Below are 22,823 nucleotides of genomic sequence, written 5' to 3'. Positions count from 1 at the left end.
TGTTTACACTTGGATTTTAAACCACCCATAGTCTGGCCCCAGGCCCCTGTTTGTACTTGGGTCCCACTGCCCTCACCTCTTCACTCCGGTATTATTGGTATTATTCCTTTGCTCAAGTGGTCTCATCCGTCTGCAGTAAATAATGCCTGTCTTTGACTAGTCAGTTTTTATCCATTCTTCAGCTGTTTCAGTCAACGCAGACCACTTCCTTCTCTCCTTTATCAGCATGAACTTCATGCTTACTCAAGTTAGCTGTGCTTAATTCTACCTTGATTGTTTCAAATGTTTTAGTAATTTCACCCTAGTAAATTGAGATCAGAGTTTGGTTTTTTTTTTGTTTGTTTGTTTGTTTTTTGTCTTTTTGCCTTTTCTAGGGCCGCTCCTGTGGCATATGGAGGTTCCCAGGCTAGGGGGTCTAATCAGACAGAGCTGTAGCTGCCAGCCACAGCCACAGCCACAGCCACAGCAACGTGGGATCCAATCTGCATCTGCAACCCACACCACAGCTCACGCATGGCAACACTGGATCCTCAACCCACTGAGCAAGGCCAGGGATCGAACCCACAACCTCATGGTTCCTAGTCGGATTCATTAATCACTGTGCCACAAAGGGAACTCCCAGAGATTATATATCTTAAACTTTCATCCATTCAGGAACTTTTTGGGGGGATTTATTTTTTAGGACCACACCCACGGCATATGGAGGTTCCCAGGCTAGGGGTTGAATAGGAGCTGCAGCTGCCAGCCTACACCACAGATTCAAGGGGCAACAATATCAGATCCAAGCAGCTTCTGTGACCTATGGCACAGCTCATGACAACATCAGATCCTTAACCCACTGAGCAAAGCCAGGGATCAAACCTGCATCCTCATGAGCCATGGTGGGAACTCCCTTCAGGAACTTTTTTCTTTTTTTTATCCTTACTGCAGCAGCTGGCATAATTATGGACATTTATTAAGCACTGAAAAAAAAATCATATATAATTAAATGAGTGGATTTTTTTTCTAGCTAAGATTTTGAAACTCAGATCCCACAAGTATTTGTCTTCTATAGTAACAGTTTATGAGCACTTAATGTGCAAGGATTGCTCTGAACACTTTACAGGTATTGACTTATTTAATAATCTCTGTAATAGTGGGGAGGTACTATCATTATCCTCACTTTATAGATTAGACTGAGGCACAGAGAGGTATAATAATTTGACTAAGGTCACAGAGCTAGTAAGAGGTAGGCTTGGAACTTGAACCCAGAAAATCTAGCTTCATAGCCCAAGTTCTTTTTTTTTTCTTTATGCAACCACAGCATATGGAAGTTCCCAGGCTAGGGGTCGAATTGGAGCTGCAGCTGAGGCCTACGCCACAACCATAGCAATGCCAGATCCGAGGAGCATCAGCAACCAACACAGCAGCTTTCGGCAACATACCAGATCCTTAACCCACTGAGTGAGGCCAGGGATCGAACCTGGATCCTCACAGAGACAACTTTGGGTTTTTAACCCACTGAGCCGCAAAAGAACTCATTCATAGCCCCAGTTCTTAACTGCTGTGCCTCACTGGCTCAACAGCACAGCTTTAAAAAACTATTGCTATCTGATTTCATCCTCACAACATTCCACAAGACAAATGGCCTGAATGCTTCTAAGATATCAGCGTAATGAAGCCACACACAAAGGTGAGGGGACTGTTTTAAATTAAAGGACAATAAAAAGATATAACCACTAAATTCGAAATATGATCTCTGATTGAATGTGGGTCAGGAAAAAAACTGTAATGGACTTTTACCAGGATAATTGGGGAAAATTCAATATGATAAGTGAAATATATGAAATTAGATAACATAATTAGATCAGTATAAAGCAGACAGGTTATCGGCATCCCCATTTTATAGAAAACAGAGGATCAGAGAGAGGTACTACAAGGTCTCATAGCTAATAGATTGCCCACCCGGAACCTCAAGCCAGCTGTCTTATTCAGCATCCCCAACATTTCAGCACTAGCTGTCACTCAGGCCTCCTCCATTCACTTGTTGGTTCTCAAAGTCTGGGACATTCTTGGTAGGATTTCATTCTCAGTAGAAAGTCCAGTTGCCTCCAAGAGTTTTCACCCTAGCATCACCCTGGCTTATGTGGCAACCCAAGCAACAGCTTTGCCTGTTACATGGAAATGAGGCAGGAGCGTTTATATTTTTAAGGGTTATAGATTTTGTGTTTCCTTTCCCAAATTTTCCATTAATTAAAAAAATAACACAAGCCAGCCAGAAAAACATTAACTTTTGATAATATCCTAGGACAGGAGTTCCTGTTGTGGCGCAGCAGAAATGAATCTGAATAGGAACTATGAGGTGGCGGGTTCAATTACTGGCCTTGTTTGGTGGGTTAAGGATCCGGCATTGCTGTGAACTGTGGTGTAGGTTGCAGACGTGGCTCAGATCCAGAGTTGCTATGGCTGTGGTGTAGGCTAATAGCAGTAGCTCCGATTCAGCCCCTAGCCTGGGAAACTCTATATGCTGTGGGTGCAGCCCTAAAAAAAAAAAGTAATAATCTGTTTCTCTTCTCCCTATGGTAAAATCTAACTTCCTCTGGCATGAGGCCAGAAAGCTGTTTCTTTTTTGTTGTTGTTGTTTTGCTTTTTTGCTTTTTAGGGCCATACCTGCAGCATGTGTAGGTTCCCAGGCTAGGGCTTGAATTGGAGCTACAGCTACCAGCCTACACCACAGCCACAGCAACTCTGGATCTGAGCCACATCTGTGACCACAACAGCTCACCACAACGCCAGATCCTTAAGCCACTGAGTGAGGCCTGGGATCGAACCCGAGTCCTCATGGATACTAGTCGGATTCATTCCCACTAAGCCACAACAGGAACTCCCAGGGAAGCTGTTTCCTACAGTCATTCTTTTTTTTTTTTTTTTTTTTTTTTTTTTTGGTCTTTTGTCTTTTTAGGGCTACACCCACGGCATATGAAGGTTCCCAGGCTAGGGGTCTAATGGGAGCTATAGCTGCCAGCCTACACCACAGCCACAGCAACGCAGGATCCAAGCCTCATCTTCGACCTACACCACAGCTCACGACAACGCCAGATCCTTAAACCACTGAGCAAGGCCAGGGATTGAACCCGCAACCTCATGGTTCCTAGTTGGATTCATTTCTGCTGCACCACGATGGGAACTCCTGACAATCATTCTTGAGCACACCTGAGAGCGTTTTATTTTTTATTTTTTTTTAATTTTGTTATAAAACCTAGAAGTATGTAATTTATTTATTTATTTATTTATTTATTTATTTATTTATTTTATTTTCCCACTGTACAGCAAGGGGGTCAGGTTATCCTTAGATGTATACATTGCAGTTACAGTTTTTTCCCCCAATGAGAGCGTTTTAGAATAGTAGTGGAAGGAAATCCCAGAGCCAGTCTGGACAGTGTCCTCAGAGACACTGGAGAGGGAACTGTCTGAGAAAGCTGGGATTTGGAGAAAGGAAAGACATTTCAGAAAGGTGGAAGATAGCACATGCCACCAAGGATCCTACCTGGGCTCTACTGAGTCAAGGCTGATCTACATTTACATGCAAAGGAAAAGAGAAGGAAGACAGGCAGGCAGGAGGGAATAGTACTCAAGAAAGGGTGAGTAATTTATGTTGTAGCAGGAGTGAGAGCAGATGAGATTTTATTTTTGACTGTGCCCAAGGCATGTGGAAGTTCCTGGGCCAGGGAATGAACCTGTGTGCCATAGCAGTGTACCACAGCCCCAAGTCCTATCAGTGTATTGGACCGCTGCAGTAACAGCACTGGATCCCTAACCTGTTGCGCCACAAGAGAACTCTGAATTTGATGAATCTTTTTAGGGCCACACCCATAACATATGAAGTTCCCAGGCTAGGGTGTCGAGTGAGAGCTGTAGCTGCCAGCCTTTACCACAGCCACAACAACATGGGATCCGAGCCACCTCTGTGGCCTACACCACAGCTCATGGCAATGCTAGATCCTTAACCCACTGAGCGAGGCAAGGGATCGAACCTGTGTCCCCATAGTTACTAGTCAGATTTGTTTCTGCTGAGCCACAGTGGGAACTCCTTGATGAATTATTAAATGCAAAATAAATTGAATAAACAACTGGGAAGTCTTTCTTTGAAAATAAGTTAAAAAAAATACAAAAACTCTAAAATGCAATAAAATGAAAAATTAAAGATAAATAAAGGAAAAGAAAGGAGAAGAATAGGAGAAGAAAGCTAGATCCCAGCTAATATGGGTAGAAGAAATGACAGAATTTGAAAGCCAACATTTGCAGCCACCCATGTAAAAATTGCTTTAGGAGGGCTCATCAATGGATGCTAAAGCCAATAGATGCAAGATTGTGGGAGTCCAGGATATTCCCATGATCTCAAATAATCACTCTACTTATTATTAGTTTACTAATTAATTACAAAGGGCAAACATACCTTTATAATGGAGAAACCTAGCAGGCAAACTTCAGTATCACCGATAATGTAACAAAATGACATTATGAGCCTCCAGCACCACTGCAATGGGAAGTATACAATATCACCTGGGAGATAGTCTTGCTAAAAACGTTTAACCTGAATCGGATCATGAGGGACGAATCCAAATTGCCCAGGACAAATGATGGTCTGTTGTTCTTCAAAGTATAAATGTCATAAAAGACAGATACAAAAATAAAGAAATTTCTCCAAGTTCCCGTCATGGCACAGAAGAAACAAATCAGACTAGGAACCATGAAGTTGCCGGTTCAGTCCCTGACCTTGCTCAGTGGGTTAAGGATCTGGCATTACTGTGAGCTGTGGTGTAGGTTGAAGACACGGCTTGGATCCCGAGTTGCTGTGGCTGTAGGGTAGCCCAGCAGCTATAGCTCTGATTAGACCTCCACCCTGGGAACTTCCATATGCTGTGGGTTCGGCCCTAAAAAGACAAAAAGACCGAAAAAAAAATAGTATAATGGGAGTTCCCGTCGTGGCGCAGTGGTTAACGAATCCGACTAGGAACCATGAGGTCGCGAGTTCGGTCCCTGCCCTTGCTCAGTGGGTTAACGATCCGGCGTTGTCGTGAGCTGTGGTGTAGGTTGCAGACGCAGCTTGGATCCCGCGTTGCTGTGGCTCTGGCGTAGGCTGGTGGCTACAGCTCCGATTCAACCCCTAGCCTGGGAACCTCCATATGCTGCAGAAGCGGCCCAAGAGATAGCAACAACAACAACAAAAGACAAAAAGACTAAAAAAAAAAAAAAAAATAGTATAATGGACATTATTGAGACAGTTGGGGAATTTGTATATAAACAGGACATTAAAAAATATGATCATGGAGTTCCCTTGTGGCTTAATGTGTTAAGGATCTGGCATTGTCAGTTCAGTAGCTCTGGTTACTGCAGTGGCATGGGTTGGATCCCTAGCCTGGGAATTTCTGTATGCTGCGGGTGTGGCCAAAAAGAAAATTTGCTATATTTTCTTTTTTTGTGTGTATGTCTTTTTGCCTTTTCTAGGGCTGCTCCCGCAGCATATGGAGGTTCCCAGGCTAGGGGTCTAATCAGAGCTGAAGCTGCCAGCCTATGCCAGAGCCACAGCAACACCAGATCCAAGCTGAGTCTGAGACCTACACCACAGCTCACAACAACGCCAGATCCTTAACCCACTGAGCAAGGCCAGGGATCGAACTCGCAACCTCATGATTCCTAGTTGGATTTGTTAACCACTGAGCTACAACGGGAACTCCTATATTTTCTCTACTGAGTAGCTTGCACCACACTAGACATTGGGTAATAAACAAAATTGTAAGTGTTTAACTGAAAAGGAAGACAGACATCATGAAAAAACCGGAGGCTTTACATAGATGCTCTTGAATGTAGCACATGCTGCCAAAGATCATACCTGGGCTCTATTGCATTTTTCCCCTTTGGAAGGTACTTAGAGACGTGCGACTGCTTAATCTGTTGTTCTGGTTTAAAATGCTCCATCGCTTTCTCCTCTAAAGATTGAACTGTGAGTACAGCCTCAAGACTCAAGGGAAACGGGGTGATTATGACCCCTTTCACTGAACCCTGGTTCTCAGTGCATTGCCTCTAATCAGACAACACTGCACATAATCACTCCAGATGAGTGGCCACGAGAAAAGGGCCTATGTATTACGTGACACTCGACACTCCGGATGCATGGGGAAGCTTAGAATGTCTGATGTCCCTGGGATAGTGATAGTGAGCTGGGCTGGGAAAACAGCTGCAGTAAGTGCAAAAATCTCCTTTTGACTTTGGTCCCTCGTAGACTACACACTTTCCTACGTGGGCCCACTTATTTCCTTCCTCAAGGAAGCATCTGCTATTCCTGCCTCCCTGGGAGCTCCTGGCCCCCCTCTCACCAGCCTTAGCCTTGACCTGTGGGCATGTATGTGTGAGGTGTGTAGCCAGGGGGTATGAAGTTGAGGGGAAAGGACCTCTTTGTGAAGCTAAAAATAAAATGTTTAAAGGCACCAAATCTGTGATCCTGCTCAACTTATCCTGGTTTTTGTTTTGTTTTTTTTTTTTCCGCCTTTTTAGGGCCACATGGAAGATCCTGAGCTGGGGGTCAAATAGGACCTGAAGCTGCTGGATTACACCACAGCAGCAGCAACACTAGATCTGAGCCACATCAGTGACCTACGCTACAGTGACGCGCCAGATCCTTAACCCACTGAGCGGGAGACCAGGGTTCAAACCCCCATCCTCCTGGTTACTATGTGGAGTTCTTAACCCAGCGAGCCACAACAGCAACTCCCTATCCTGCTCCTCTTATGAGAGAGGTTTCTACTTTTCTGTCTTCCCAGCCGGGTTGAGAAGGTGGTTCTGAAAGAGCTCAAACCTTCTCAACCTTGCCCAAGCAGTGTAGACCGGGAGAGATTCTTGCAGAATGTAAGTGACTGTGACAGTACAGGGGCAGCACACAGAGAGGCACGTGTTCATTATGTATGGCTGGAGAAATTATCTGTCTCCAGGGGGACATGTTTCACTGTGCATTAGCTTCTCGCTGCTTCCTTCCTCCCTATTTCTCTGCCCACTCTCTCTATCACTGTCCTTCTGAGTCTCCCTCCCCCCCGACCCCCCCTTCCCAGTCCAGCTCTGCCCATCAATGTCTCCATCCATCTTCTCTGCCACGTCGTCTCCCTCTCCTCTTTGCTCAATCTCACTCCTGATGTCCAGGAGTCACTTTTGTGTTTCTGTCCCTCATTTGTCTCTTGTTCTCTCTAGCTCACTTTCTCACTTTCCCCTCTGGAATGCCAGCTTTTGGGGTACCCTGCAGCTAGTGATAACCTTTCCTTGTTACATTAAAGTCCATAAGCAGCACTTGGTTTATTGATTGATTGGCTTTTACTTAAATTCTGCAGAGGAAAAAAAAGAGAATTTTTATAAAGTAAGAAAACATAAAATCAAGCAAAGAGAGAACAGAAAGAAGGGGCAGCCTGAGAGGATGGGGCAGGGGGACATCAGAAGAGGTTGAACCCGCAGTCATATTTCCTTTCAAATAGGGGATAATGAGTCAGATATTCATGGCTGATGACAGCTAAGTCTGGATTATAAAAGGTTAAGCACCAAGTTAGGCTTGGCACCTAACTCAGAGGCACAGCTTCGGGGAGAGATGAGTTGGGTTAAATAAACTCAAGAGGCTGACGTGGGTAGAATTTCTTCTGCCTGACCCATTAACAACAGCCAATGGGACGTTTTAGAAATGGTTTTTATTGAAATCTTTCAGTGGGGCATAGCCCCTGGAAGCAAGAACGTGGCTCTGAGGCCAGGCTTGGGGTGCAATGCAGGCATGTGGACCATTGGCTAATGGGTGGGTGGGGGACAGCCTGAGTCAGGCAGGAGGTGGCAGTAGCTGCTGATCAGGGCAGTTCTGATTGCTGTGTTTGCTCTCTCCTCTTGCCTGCTGCAATTTTCCCAACATGATTCTGGCTTCCTAAAGGGAAACTAGAACTTAAAAAACAAACAAGAAAAAAACCCCAAAAACAGGAGAGATGCTTGGTTGCAATATACATGTTTTAAATCATAATGCTCTCAATCTTGTCTTGAGGTCACTGCTGCTGGTCAGTTTCAAAACACCTAATCTACTACTAGAGCCCTGGCGGGAGGCACTCTTAACAAAACTAACAGAAAATTAAATACCTAACTGTACTCACTGAATTAGATACGCTCATGTCAATGACTCAACCATCCCCCCCCCTTTTTTTTTTGTCTCTTGTCTTTTGAGGGCTGCACCCACGGCATATGGAGGTTCCCAGGCTAGGGGTTGAATTGGAGCTGCAGCTGCTGGCCTACACCACAACCCCAGCAATGCCAGATCTGAGCCTTGACTGCAACCTACACCACAGCTCAGGGCAACGCTGGATCCTTAACCCACTGAGCGAGGCCAGGGATCGAACCCACAACCTCATGGTTCCTAGTCGGATTTGTTTCTGCCACGCCACGATGGGAACTCCAACCATCCTTTCTGAGACTAAGGAAATGTCCCTTCAGTTTCCCTTCACCTTCTTTTTACCTTATTCCCTTTTCTCTCCACTGACAGACCACATAGAACCCATGGACCAGAATAAATCAGTTGTTTTATTTCCCCTCAAAGGATGTAACTTTCCACTCCCCAAATGGCTTTGACAGTTTTCTCATTTGCTAGCTGAGGAGGATATCAAGAGACATTGACCTTCTGGTTTTGCCTAAAGAGGGAACACTCGGTAACTATTATGCTTCGGTCCCTGATTTGCTTTAACTGAACCCGCCCTCCCTCGTCCCCATGTCCTTGGCTACCTTTTCACCTTCCTTCATGAACATTCTACTCACCCTAAGGGGCACCACTGCTCCCCCCAGCTCTCCCTTGTCTGGTGTGGAGATACTATAAGGCACATCTGCCTTCAACCCCAGGGCCTCCCCTGCCAGCAAGAGAAAGCACCAGACCTCTAGGAGTGTTTTGCTCCCTATTTAATCAGATTAGTCCTATCACCTACCCTGAGGAGTCAGATTTTGGTGTTACTGAGCTATCTGTGGAAGGAGGAGAAATTGTCAGACATCACTTAAAAAGCCCTGGCCCTTGGACGCCTGGGAACTGCCAAGAGAAATTAATCTTCCAGCTATTTAAGGCAATTTCTTTTCCATCATCCTTTGTCAAGAGGACTGCACTGGGAAATGAATCTGATGGGAGTCCCTGAACTGGTACACTCCACTCAGCAGCATCTCTGATGCTATGCAGCATCCATCATCCCCACACAAGCGGAGACACACAACATCACTGCAAAGCCAACTCCCCACCAGTCCCAGCAGCAGGGAGCCACCACTGCAGAGTGGATATCCCTGGGCCTAGAGACTTGCAGTTTTCCTCTACCTCTGCTCTACTTTCTTTCCAGAAAACCGACCACAAATTGATCTTTTCCACCAAGCGAGTCTTTTTGTCCAAGATCCAGGAAGGCAGAGAAACAGGGATATGCCAGAACATGGTACTGTTGGGTAAGTTTTTTCCTGAACATAAGGACTTAGTCAATGCAGAGAAGGTGTTTACATTAAACAGCTAGACCACTGCAAGGCCAGGTGCAACAGGGCAAAGGCAGCATCGCTTCAAGATTATCTCTTCTCTCCAGACTGCATTTTCCTTCATGGACCAGGAGCCCAGGAAGTCTTAGGCTCTCTGAGGTCAATGTAAAAGAATTCCGATCTTCACCTCTCTTTTCATGCTCAAGGTTATTTCCCAGGGCAGTTATTTTCAAATCATGTTCCTGGAGGGGTTCCAAGAAGCATCAGGAGAGGCCGTATATGTGGATGGCAGTGTGTGGGAAGTGGCTGGAGGGGGAAGCTCAATGGTGAGGGGATGGACCCCTCAACTCTACTTCAATCTGACTTCTTTGAGGGGCTGGGATTTCTCCTAAGAGTTCATTTTTTTAAAAAAGAATTCTAATTTTGCAAAAGGTCTCAAACCACTGTCCTAAGTGAGGAAGATGACTGTGGCTGTGCCCTCACAGCTAAGCACCTGTTGACAGCTGCGCAGAAGGGAGCTGCAGCATGGCTCCTGCCTGCTTTGACTGTAGAGTAGGTCCAGGTCCACGTTGGCAGCTCCCTGACTCCAGGGGCTCCAGAGGCACTTTTCAGCAAAATGAATCTCCTTAGGCACGAGAGTCATTTGTTTTCCAAACTCCCTTCTCCGGTCTCACTAATTCCCAATTTCCCTGCATTTGACAAATGCAATTAACAAGCCTCGATCAGTTCCTGGCTGACAGCCCTCATCAATCAATACGGAGACTGTGCAAAGCTGAGGGGGGAGGGAAGGTGCAAGAAGGGAAGTGTGGGGGAGAAACTTTACCCCTGTTTCTATGGAAGACCCCTCCCAATCCCTTGGCCTTAAAACACACTGCCGTCACCCTCACCAACCACCTTCTTCCATCTTGCTAACTGATACAGAGCAGTGTTGTTTATCCCCTCCTCCTCCATTTTTTAAAGGTTTCTTCCATCAACCTCCTCTATCTCCCCTATGTCTGTCTGTCTCTTTAACAGAAGGCCTTGCCATCTGCTGCCCCCGTAGCTTGGGAAGCCCCTCAGTGCTGTGGTGATAAATCAGCCATCTCTCTGCTCTCAGCAGGGCCTTTTCCACACCCACATGTTCCAGTGACAACTTTGCGCTGCTTCCTGCCCAGGAGGTTCTAAGTCCACCATCATCCCTCTGTCTCCCACAGAGACACATACTGGAGGGCCAGAAAGACAGGGGTCACAGGCGGATGGTCACTGCTGCTTTTACACACACCTCTGGGTCCTCCCTTTTCCCAGGGTCAAAGCCTTCCCTTTCCCAGGGTCAAAGCCTTCCCTTTCCCACTGGTTTACCCTCTTCACCTTTGGGCTCTGCATGTAGCATCAGCCTCCCCTCCCCCACCACAGGGGATGAGCTTTTCCCTGTGTAGCTCTGCCTGGTACAGCCCTGTGCATCTTTCCACCTCATCAACTTTTCATCTCTTTGCAAACGGAATCGGGAAGCTCTCCCTCCTCCCCACCTCTCTCTCCTTCTCCTTTGTTATTAGCTTCATGAGTGGGGACGTTAATGTATTCACTAGACAATGTCTTCACACCACTGTTTCCTGTAATTACACTCACTTCCCTCCCACTGTCCTGGCTTATTTGACTGTAAAGTGCTTGGAGGAGGGACAGGGTGGACAAAAGACACAACACAGGCTGAGGCTGAGTAGTGTAATGTTAACATCCAAGAAAATAAAACAAATAATTACCTCTGCAGCAGCTCATTAACAACTGGTAACACATGGAGGTCAATGCACCAGAGCTTAAAAAAAAAAAACGATGGATACAATCGGGGACCCTGCCATTAGAGTATGGCGAGCTGTATTGCCAAATCACCAACAGTCACCCCAAGAAATGCAAGCAGCCGCATCCTCCCTCTTTCAGGGAGTAGATTCACTATACTTGTCGTGTAGATCAGCTACATTGTCACTGGAGACACGGATCCAGCCATCCTCCCGGACATGGTAGAGGTTGACCGAGCCTCCTGAGTAGGCATCTCTGTAGGTGGCTTGGTAGATGGCTCGACGGGCCAGATCATAAGCCTGTTCCACCTCCAGGTCATAGGAGTAACCCCGATCCATGACACCATAGGCATACACAGAGCCAGAACCTACAGAGAAGGTGGCCCCTGAGATCCGGTTTCCTTCACTGTCCACGTAGTAGAGGCCTGGAAAGAGAGATGGGGGTTAGTGGGGAAAAGGTGACCACCCCTTTTGACATCTAAGTCACCCTCCAAGGCAAGAGTCCTCCATTCCTCTTGAAACCCAGGGGAGACCAACAGAAATATAAGAAAACTGCACTTCTGCGAGTTCCCGTTGTGGTGCAGTGGAAACGAATCTGACTACTATCCATGAGGATGCAGGTTTGATCCCTGGCCTTGCTCAGTGAGTTAAGGATCTGGTGTTGCCATGAGCTGTAGTGTAGGTCGAAGACATGGCTCAGATCCCGAGTTGCTGTGGCTGTGGTGTAGGCTCCGATTTGACCCCTAATCTGGGAACCTCCATATGCTGCAGAAAAGAACACTGAACTTCTACAAAATAATTACTTTAAAAAAAATAAGGTGGAAGTTCTCTTATAGTACAGCAGGTTAAAGATCTGGCATTGCTACAGCTATAGCATAGGTTGCAACTGAGGTGTGGGTTCCCCAGCCCTTCAAACTTCCACATGCTATGGGTGCAGCCAATAAATAAATAAACTTTTTAAAAAGGTGAAGAAAACAAATTAAATATTACGACTTCAGGATTCTATACATACCACCCTATCTCACCTCATATTATAATAACTGCTTTGTCTATCTTCTTTGCACAACCAAAAGGCAAGTATAATTCCAGTGACTTCAGGTACTGTGGGAGATAATGTTTAATAAGACAATCCTAACCCTCAGAGTTTAGACCATGTGGGGGACAAAGCATACATCACAGGTAGGAGAATAGAGGCTGGAGTCCTAAATCACACTGCCCATGTGACTACTGAGCATTTGAAATGAAGCTAGTATCACATGCAGCAATAATAATATTTTGGATCTACTGGGTTAAATAAAACATTATGAGAATTACTTTTTCTCTTTTAATTTTAAAAATGTAGCTACTGTAACATTTTAAATTACATGTATGGCTCACATCATATGTCTATTGGAGAATACTGGTATAGACCAAGGGTTGGCCAGGCCAACTGCCCAGTTTTGTAAAGTTTTACTGGAACACAGCCATATGTAGGTGAGACAAAATCATATAGGCTGCAAGCCTAAAATACTTATTCTTTGGCCCTTTATGAAAAAGTTAGCCAAGCTCTGGTATAGATAAAAATTGAGACGACGATTTTAATAAAATTTTTATCAATTCCAACTGCCTTCTGGACCTCACCAACTGGATACCTTTGTCACCAAATTCATCTTTAAACTTCCTGTCTTCAAATACTTCCAATGGTTCTCCATTACCTACTAAACTCATCTCTCTGGTCCTCCCCAATCCACTTCCTCCTGTATTTTCAAATTCTGCCAACACATCACTAATCTTTTTCCTAGTTCAGGGGCTCTCAACACTCACTATGCATCAGAATCATCCCGGAAGCTTTTAAAAAAGATGCCTAGGAGAGTTCCTGTTGTGGTTCAGTGGAAACGAACCCGACTAGAATCCCTGAGGATGCAGGTTCGATCCCTGGTCCTGCTTTTAGTGGGTTAAGGATCCGGTGTTGCTCTGAGCTGTGGTGTAGGTTGCAGACGTGGCTTGGATCTGGTGTTGCTGTGGCTGTGGCCTAGGCCGGCAGCTGTAGCTCCAATTCGATCCCTAGCCTGGGAGCCTCCATATGCTGCAGGTGTGGCCCTAAACAAAAATTTCAAATTAAAAAAAAAAAACCAAAAAACAAAACAAACAAACAAACAAACAAAAAAAAAACACCAGGTATTCTTTTTCAATTGGTCTGGGTGAGGGACAAGCATGGGCTTGTTTTTTAAGTTCTGCAGGTGATTATGATGTAAGCCAGGTTGAAAAGCACTGCCCTTATTGGTTTTCAGGTTCTGATGGTTCTTGCATCTACCCCAGTGAAGGCCCTCCTCATCCCCCCAGGCCACGACCTTTGCTAGCTGGCTCACCATCGGGTTCCAACTTTCTTTTCTGGCTCACTACTCTGCATCACACACCTTTAGTTCCAATTCAACTGGACTTCCAGTTACTTCCCCCAAAACCTCATGCTTCTGCCCTTTCTTCTTTTGTTCATGTTTCCTTTCTCTCATTTTCACATCCAGGACAACTGCCATCTATCCTATGAAATCTTCCCCAATTCCTACCATCAGAAGCAACCTCCCTGCCCCCAGCTCCTCGAAATTCCTTTTTTAAAAAAAATTTATTTGGCCACATCCACAGCATATGGAAGTTTATAATGGAACCACAGTGATACAACTTAGGCCACAGCTTCAGCAACACCAAATCCTTAACCCACTGCATCAGAGTGGGAACTCCTGGTTCTTTTCTTTATTTTACAGCCACACCTGTGGCACACAGAAGTTCCCAGGCTAGGGGTCAAATCAGAGGTGCAGTTTACAGCAACACTGGATCCTTAATCCACCAAGCAAGGCCAGGGATGGAACCTGCATCCTCAGAGACGCTGGGTCCTTAATCCAATGAGCCACAATAGGAACTCCTGGTTCTTTTTAAAGTGGTACTCATCTCATGAGCCTTGCATTAAATAATCTGTGATCTTTTCTGAGTCTGTTTCTTGAGGCCAGGGGCTGACTCATCCTGAGTGGGACGGCTTTTCAGGAAAGCTTCTGGAGGATGGTATGATTACCTTATGCTCTAGCTTCCTGGGTTTTCCTTGCTAGCTGGTTTCCGTATTCTCTTACACTGCTTCCACCACCTGCGGTCAATCCAATAGCTAAAAGTTCAAATTGCTAAAACTGCTAAAAGTTCCAAAATGCTCCTCTAGACCACCTAAGATGCTGAGGGAAAGATTAACTATTTTCAAGTATCAAAGGAGAAAATTTTTCTTGCAGCATATGGAGGTTCCCAGGCTAGGGGCCAAACAGGAGCTGTAGCTGCCAGCCTACGCCACAGCTCACGGGAATGCTGGATCCTTAACCCACTGAGTGAGGCCAGGGATCAAACCTGAGTCCTCATGATACTAGTCAGGTTCATTAACCACTGAGCCATGACGGGAACTCTCCAAGGGAGAAAGTTACACAGAAAGTGACTAGCTATATTCCAGCTTGACTAAGGGGACATTCAAAACTGGCTCAAGAGCAAGACATGGAAGCAACCTAAGTGTCCATCAATAGATGAATGGATAAAGAAAATACGGCATATAGATTACACACAATGGAATACTAAGCCATTAAAAAAGAACAAAATTATGCCATTGCAGCAACATGGATGGAACTAGAAATTATCACACTAATTGAATTAAGTGAGAAAGAGAAAGACAAATATGATATCACTTATATGTGGAATCTAAAATATGGCACAAATGAACTAACTTACAAAACAGAAACAGACTCACAGACACAGAAAACAAACCTACGGTTACCAAAGAGGAAAGGGGGTGGGGGAGGGATAAAGCAGGAGTTTGGGATTAGCAGATACAAACTGCTACATATAAAATAGGCAAAAAAAGAAAAAAATAGGCACACAAGGTCCTACTGTATAGCACAGGAAACTATATTCATAGTTTAAACTTATACCCTATAAGAAACTTCAATGAAAAAGAATATATATAAAATATAGTTATATAGATATATAGATATAAAACTAAATCACTTTGCTGTATACCAAAAACATAACACTTTGCTATATTCCAGAAACATACCATTGAAATATGGTAAATCAACCATATTTCAATTAAAAAACAAACAAACAAACTACCAGGATTCCCAGTTTAACGCAGTGAAAACTAACCCAACTAGTATTCCTAGCCTGAGAACCTCCATATGCCTCAGGTGCGGCCCTAAAAAGACAAAAACAACAACAACAAAAAACAAAAATAAAACAAAAAAAACACCTACCTAACTAGCAGAAGAGGAACCGACATCGTATACAAGACAATTTCCTGGCAAGGTTTTTATTTTTTAATTTAATTTAGTTAATGGCCACACCATGGCATATGGAAGTTCCAAGGCTAGGATTTCAACTGGAGTGCAGCTGCCAAGCTACACCACAGCTCATGGCAACACCAGATCCTTAATCCATTGAGCAAGGAGAGGGATCGAACCCACATCCTCATGGATACTAACCCACTGAGCCATAATAGGAACTCCCCTTTTTTAAAAAAAATTAAAGTGTAGTTGATTTACAATGTTGTGACATCCATTTCTTTTTACTTTTTTTTTTTGGACCATGCCTGTGGCATGCATTAATTCCTGGGTTCAAATGTACGCCACAGCAGTGACAACTGCCTGATCCTTAATCTGTTAAGCCACCTGGGAACTCCTCTTTCCATTTTTTAAATATTCCATTAGACAATTTAAAATGACATGTTTGGCTCACATTATAATTCTATCAGATTGCACTGACTAGAGTTTTCATGTCTATCACCCAATTGAATTCTCAATACAGGAGTTCCCATTGTGGCTCAATGGTTTAAGAATCCGACTTGTATCCATGAGGATGCAGGTTTGCAGGTTTGATCTCTGGCTTCACTCAGTGGATTAAGGATCTGCATTGTCAAAGCTGCGTAGGTTGCAGACATGGCTCAGATCTGGCACTGTTGTGGTTGTGGCATAAGCCGGCAGCTGCAGCTCCAATTCAACCCCTAGCCTGAGAACTTCCATAAGCCGTGAATGCAGCCCTAAAAAAACCAAAAAAAAAAAAAACAACAAAAAAAAAAACAAAACTCAATGCAATCCTTTGCAGGTCTTATGTGCCAGACACTATATACTTGACATGTATTACCTCATGGAATCTATGTAACAGATGATGAAACAGGCTGAGAAAATAAGCAACCTACCTAAGGTCACAAGGGTGGCCAATGACACAGCTGATCTACCTCTGTGCCCTTTCCTACACTAGTCCTTCCTCAAACAAAGGAAGAACTGAGAACTAATCAACACATCCTCAGCACTCACATAAGCTCTTTCATTCATCTGTTCATCCAACACCATTCTCTCTGTAGTGTCAGCCCAAGAATCACGTGATTGTAGGTTAACTCACCAGGGCCTCTCTTATCCCAGCCACAGATCATGGTGCCCATGGACAGCCCCATGCCTTTGTACTGATACACCATGTTGGCAAGCAGCTTGGAGGCAGCTGCTACCGAAATTCGTTCCTTGTTTCGAAGCTCATAGATTCGACACTGCCGAGCCAAGAGCCGCTCCCAGAAGCTGCAATCCGCTGCACCCCCAGCCATGGTGCCCAGCAGGTACGGGTTGATCTCTATCACTTTCTTTACTGTCTGGGAGGCAATGTAGGCACCTGCTGTGGCCCGGGAGTCTGCTGCAACAATGACTCCATGGAGAAACTGTTAAGATCAGAGGAAACACAAAACAGACTAGGCCACATCAGACAAAAAACATCATCTTGACATTTCTTTCTTTCTTTTTTTTTTTTTTCGTCTTTTTGCCATTTCTTGGGCCGCTCCCGCGGCATATGGAGGTTCCCAGGCCATGGGTCCAATCGGAGCTGTAGCCACCGGCCTACGCCAGAGCCACAGCAATGCGGGATCCGAGCCACGTCGGCAACCTACACCACAGCTCACGGCAATGCCGGATCCCTAACCCATTGAGCAAGGCCAGGGATCAAACCCACAACCTCATGGTTCCTAGTGGGATTCGTTAACCACTGAGCCACGACAGGAACTCCAATCTTGACATTTCTTTATGCATCAATGCAAGCCCAGAACATCTCTTTCTCTGCCATTTTATACTTCACGACATACTTTCCCACATATTAATGTCCCTAGAGCTTCACATCAATCCTTTGACGTGGGATTACCTTCAGTGTTACCTTCACTTTATGGCTGAGGAAATGGGCTCAATGAGATGGAACGACTTACCCAAGATCATACAGCTTGTTATTGCAGAGCTGGACCAGCAATCCCAAATGTCTGGCTCCTAGTACAGTGCTCCCTCTCACCAACCTTCCCCCTCAAGCCACAGCGGTTTCAGTTGCTCTGGTCTATCAGCGCCACTCAGTTTCCAAAACCTTTGGTGGTTACAACAGCCCTCCCTCTGCCAGTGTTCACTGCTGCGGCCTCCGCTTCCCTGGATAGGACCCACCTGGAGTCGCTTAAGCATGAATTAACCCAAGCAGCCTCGGGCTCCTTGCCCCATTACCCCCAGCCCCACGCCCCCCAACCCCTTCTCCCGCTAGAGCGAAAGCCCAGGCCTCCCTCAGCAATGAGACAACGAAACCACTGGGGTCGGGGGCGATTAGCTCAAGCCTCCACTCGGGTTTCGTGGCTGCAGCCACCCCGGGTTCCTCTCCGGCTGGGAGGCCGGGAAGGACGCGACTCAGGGCGGCGCAGCGACTGGGTCCGCACCTTGAAGGCCAGAGTGGTGGTACCGTGAAGCATTTCGATTCTTGGCTCCTCTGGGACACCCCAGCTGGGCGCGACCAGGCTCAGCCCATCGCCAGGGCTCCCCGGACCCAGGTCCAGCAGATCCGCACGACCCCCAAATCCGAAAAACCCGCGCCGATTCACGGCCAGCGGCCTCTCCAACACGCTGGCCAGCGCCATGTCTAGTAAGGGAAACGGAACTACCCGCCAGAACATCTAGTAAAGAGCGGCCGGGCAACGCCACGCCCTCCCGGCTTCACTCGCTAGTAAATCTATTCCAAGGAGGAGCCATTTTAACTCCTGGCAACCACGCCTCCAAAAACAAGAGCCAGATGCAAGTGATTATTTTCCCCGAGGAGGGAAAAATAAATAGCTTCACTTCCCTTAAATGCTAAAGGGATGTGGCTTCCATCTTGATTTCGGTCACGCAGTCAGCATGAGGTTAGATTAACCTCAAATTCCATAGGGAGCAATGGAAAATGTCCAAGTTGAAGGAGTGAAGGGGGACCGGCCATCTTTGAGAAGGGCGTGACTGGTTGAAAATCTGTTCTAAACCGGTAGCTGTAAATCAGCCCCGCCCCGCCTGGTGTCCAAGCTGCACTTTACATCTCTAGTGCTTCAGCGCTGTATTAACGCGACTGAAGTTGCCATTTTGTTTAAGGGCAATCTCTGATACCAGGTAAAATAATGATCTATTCTGAGGCCATTTTCCCCCAAATAAGAATGCATTTAGGAGTTCCTGTCGTGGCTCAGTGGTTAACGAATCTGACTAGGAACTATGAGGTTGAGGGTTCGATTCCTGGCCTTGCTCAGTAGGTTAAGGATCCGGCATTACTGTGAGCTGTGGTGTAGGCTGCAGACAAGGCTCGGATCCTGTAGGCTGGCGGCTACATCTCTGATTGGACCCCTGGCCTGGGAACCTCCATATGCCACAGGAGCGGTCTAAGAAATGACAAAAAAAAAAGAATGCTTTTACTCTTGTTGTTGGATAGCATCAGTCACCACACTAGCCACATCTCTAACAGTAATCGATTTTTAAGATCCAATGTTGGAGTTCCACTCATGGCTCAGTGGTTAACGAACCCGACTAGTATACATGAGGACGCGGTTCGATCCCTGGCCTGGCTCAGTGGGTTAAGGATCTGGCATTGCCGTGAGCTGTGGTGTAGGTCGCAAACACATCAGGTCAGATCCCTCATTGCTGTGGCTGTGGCTGTGGCCTGCAGTTCCAGCTCCAATTCGACCCCCAGCCTGGGAACCTCCATATGCCACAGGTGCTGCCCTAAAAAGACCAAAGACCAGAAAAAAAAAAAAAAAAAAAACGATTCAATGTTGTCTTTACTCTCACCCTCTGGCGGAAATTCTAATAAGTAATGAATGGCCAAAAACGCAGAATAATAAAGAAGGAAAAGCAAAGGCCCAGTTAATCCACAAACTGGATTTTCAGTTCAGCTCCCGAATAACTGAGTCAAAGTAATTTACCATCCCAGAGCCTGGGGGAGAGCTGAGGCTTCATAAGGATGTACCAAGAGGTTTTCTGACTTAAGCTTGCTAAGACAAGCTCTTATTCAGGAGTGTGCTGTATCTCATAGTCTCTTCCTCTCTCCGCCCACCTTCACTGTTCAACCCTTTGGGGAACCATAACAATCAAGGAAGTGGGCAAATGTAAGAAATGTCTCCTCCTGCTTTATAGTTCTATGAAGTCAGTGTCTAGCCTTCCTTGTTGGATTCCAGCAGCAACATCCATCAGTATCTAAATTCCACTTCCCTTTGCTGCCCAACTCAGCCCCTCCTCTTCCCAGCAGACTCTGTATGTGTTGTATTTTTAATGCTGAAATTTGGCAACCCTTTCCAAACCCAACCATCAGAATGTAATGAAGCAGATGATCTTTATGTGAGTCTCACACTTGGATGGTGTGGGAAATGCAGAGTGCTTCTGTTTATTGAGCACATATTATTTTTGTGGTCACTCCTGCAATGCAGCTAATCCTTCTGACTTCTCTCAGTGGTTCTTTCACTCTGCTACTAATGGCATTTGTATCTCTCTTAAGGTACTTTGGCATTTTACCTGGTTATACATTTATCTCCCACTGGAGCTTCCATTGTGAGTTTTGTTTTTTTTTGTTTTTGTCTTTTTAGGGCCGCATGTGCAACATATGGAGGTTCCCAGGCTAGGGGTCTGATTGGAGTTGTAGCCTCCAGCCTACAACACAGCCACAGCAACACCAGATCCATAGCAATGCCAGATCTGAGCCGCGTCTGTGATCTACACCACAGCTCACGGCAATGCCGGATCCTTAACCCACTGAGTGAGGCCAGGCATCAAACCTGCAACCTTGTGGTTCTTAGTCAGTTTCGTTTCCGCTGCGCCACAACAGGACTCCCATTGTGAGCTTTTAAAGACAAGCATTTCTTGGAGTTCCCGTCGTGGCTCAATCGTTAATGAATCCCACTTGGAACCATGAGGTTGCGGGTTTGATCCCAGGCCTTGCTCAGTGGGTTAAGGATCCGGCGTTGCCATGAGCTGTGGTGTAGGTCGAAGACGCAGCTCGGATCCTGCATTGCTGTGGCCCTGGTGTAGGCTGGCAGTAACAGCTCCAATTCAACCCCTAGCCTTGGAACCTCCATATGCCTTAGGAGCGGCCCAAGAAATGGCAAAAAAAAAAAAAAAAAAAAAAAAAAGACAAAGCAAGCATTTCTCTACTATCCATCCCTGAGCCAAGTGCTTAAGACATTTTAGCTAAATGAATGCATGAAAGAATGACAATAGTTTTCTTCCCATCACAAAAGCCTGAAGCCCCAGCTCATCTTCAACAACTCCCCTTCCTTCCTCCACATCCACTAAGTTGCCAAGACCTGTGGCATCTTTCTCTACAATGTTTCTCACATTCGTTTTCATTGCAACTGATACCACCTTTGGCTTTTTATCTCTTCACCCCTGAATTACTCCTGAAATATTCTCCTAATTCTTTTCTCTGGGTCCAAGGTGTACTCTCTAGTTTATTCTGCACAGCACCAGATTGATTTCCAAAGCACCGTCTTGATCGTATCACTTGGCTGTTTAAAAATGGTCTGTAAAGTTTCAGCTACTCAGCATGGCATTCAAGGCTTTCCATAATCTGTTCCCAATTCACTTTACATTAGTCCTCTGCTCTAAGGTCCCTGCTCTGGGAGCCCTCAACAAGGAGAGGTACAAACGATAAGTGCTGTTGTTGGTGGGAATAGAAATTGGTGCAGCCCACTATGGAGAATAATATGGAGGTTCCTCAAAAAATTAAAAATAGGAGTTCCCATCATGGCTCAGTGGTTAACAAATCCAACTAGGAACCATGAGGTTGCGGGTTCAATCCTTCACCTTGCTCAGTGGGTTAAGGATCCAGCGTTGCCAAGAGCTGTGGTGTAGGTTGCAGCTGTGGTGTAGGTTGCAGATGCAGCTTGGATCCTGAGTTGCTGTGGCCCTGGCGTAGGCCAGTGGCTACAGCTCCAATTCGACCCCTAGCCTGGGACCCTCCATAGGCCATGGGTGTGGCCATAGAAAAGACAAAAAAATAATAATAATAAAAATAGAAGATTGATCTAGTAATCTGATATTTGGGTATTTAATCTAAAGGAAATGAAATCATTATCTCATAGAGATAGCTGCACCCTCATGTCCACTGCAGCATTATTCACAACGGTCACGACATGGAAACAACATCCATCATCAACGGATGAACGTATAAAGAAAGTGTTATATGTGTCATGGAATATTATTCAACCATAAAAAGAAGGCAATTCTGCCATTTGTAACAACATGGATAAAACGTAAGGGAAGTATGCTTAGTGAAAGAAGTCAGACATAGAAAGACAAATACCGTATAATCTTACATATAGGTAGACTCTAACAAAGCCAAACTCTCAGAAACAGAGAGTACATTGGTGGTTACCAGGGGCAGGTGGGAGATATTGGTCAAAAGTGTACAAACTTCCAGAGTTCCCATCGTGGTTAAGCAAAAAAGAATCTGGGGGCGTTCCTATTGTGGCGCAGTGGTTGACGAATCCAACTAGGAATCATGAGGTTGTGGGTTCAATCCCTGGCCTTTCTCAGTGGGTTAAGGATCTGGCGTTGCCGTGAGCTGTGGTGTAGGTCACAGACGTGGCTCAGATCCCGAGTTGCTGTGGCTCTGGTGTAGGCTGGCAGCTACAGCTTTGATTACACCCCTTGCCTGGGAACCTCTGTATGCTGCAGGAGCAGCCCTAGGAAAGGCAAACACACACACACACACACATACACACAAAAGATCTGACTAGCATCCATGAGGACACAGGTTCGATCCCTGTACTTACTCAGTGGGTTAAGGATCTGGTGGTGCCGTGAGCTGTGGTGTAGGTCACAGACAAGGCTTGGATCTGGCATGGCTGTGGCTGTGGCATAGGCTGGTGGCTACAGCTCTGATTCAACCCCTAGCCTGGGAACCTCCATGGCCCTAAAAAGACCAAAAAAAAAAAAAAAAAAAAAAAAAAAAAAAAAAAAAAAAGAAAAGAAAAAGAAAGAAAGAAAAGTGAACAAACTTCCAGTTGTAAGAGGAATAAGTTGTGGGGATCTAATGTACACTATGACAACTATAATTAACAATACTATTTGATACACTTGAAAGTTGCTAGGAGAATAGCTCTTAACTGTTCTTACCATAACAGCAATAAAAATAGTAATTTTGTGAGGTGAAGGATTTGTTAACTAACCTTATTGCATAAACATTTTGCAATACACACACAGACACACATACAGAGGTATCAGATCATCACATTGTATACCTTAATAAGCTTATATAATGTTATGCATC

The 22,823-nt window shown here is 45.4% G+C and overlaps 1 protein-coding gene across 1 annotated transcript; it reads right to left on the bottom strand.

Moving 5' to 3' along the window:
* Positions 1–11,173: 11,173 nt before the first annotated feature.
* PSMB5 (proteasome 20S subunit beta 5) lies at positions 11,174–18,184 on the bottom strand. Its single transcript, XM_001924445.5, has 3 exons — positions 17,983–18,184; positions 16,656–16,962; positions 11,174–11,683 (listed from the first exon to the last, which is right to left on the bottom strand). Exons 1-3 carry the CDS (start codon positions 18,178–18,180, stop codon positions 11,397–11,399), a joined length of 792 nt encoding a protein of 263 aa, XP_001924480.3. The 5' UTR covers positions 18,181–18,184; the 3' UTR covers positions 11,174–11,396.
* Between the last annotated feature and the right edge of the window lie 4,639 nt (positions 18,185–22,823).

The sequence above is a fragment of the Sus scrofa genome, chromosome 7, assembly GCF_054392235.1.
Source record: "Sus scrofa isolate SSC_HxYL_T2T_F1_AM1 chromosome 7, Sscrofa_HxYL_maternal_Yorkshire_Landrace_v2.0, whole genome shotgun sequence".
Classification (NCBI taxonomy): Eukaryota; Metazoa; Chordata; class Mammalia; order Artiodactyla; family Suidae; genus Sus; species Sus scrofa.
Note: the sequence above shows the minus strand (reverse complement) of the source record. Positions and strands in the feature narration are given on the sequence as shown.

Coding starts and splice junctions, on each gene's coding strand:
- PSMB5 (XM_001924445.5), bottom strand. CDS start 18,180: ATGGCGCTGGCCAGCGTGTTGGAGAGGCCGCTGGCCGTGAATCGGCGC. Junction 16,963..17,982: donor CCACCACTCTGGCCTTCAAG/GTGCGGACCCAG, acceptor TGATCTTAACAG/TTTCTCCATGGAGTCATTGT. Junction 11,684..16,655: donor CTGGGATAAGAGAGGCCCTG/GTGAGTTAACCT, acceptor CTCTCTTTCCAG/GCCTCTACTACGTGGACAGT.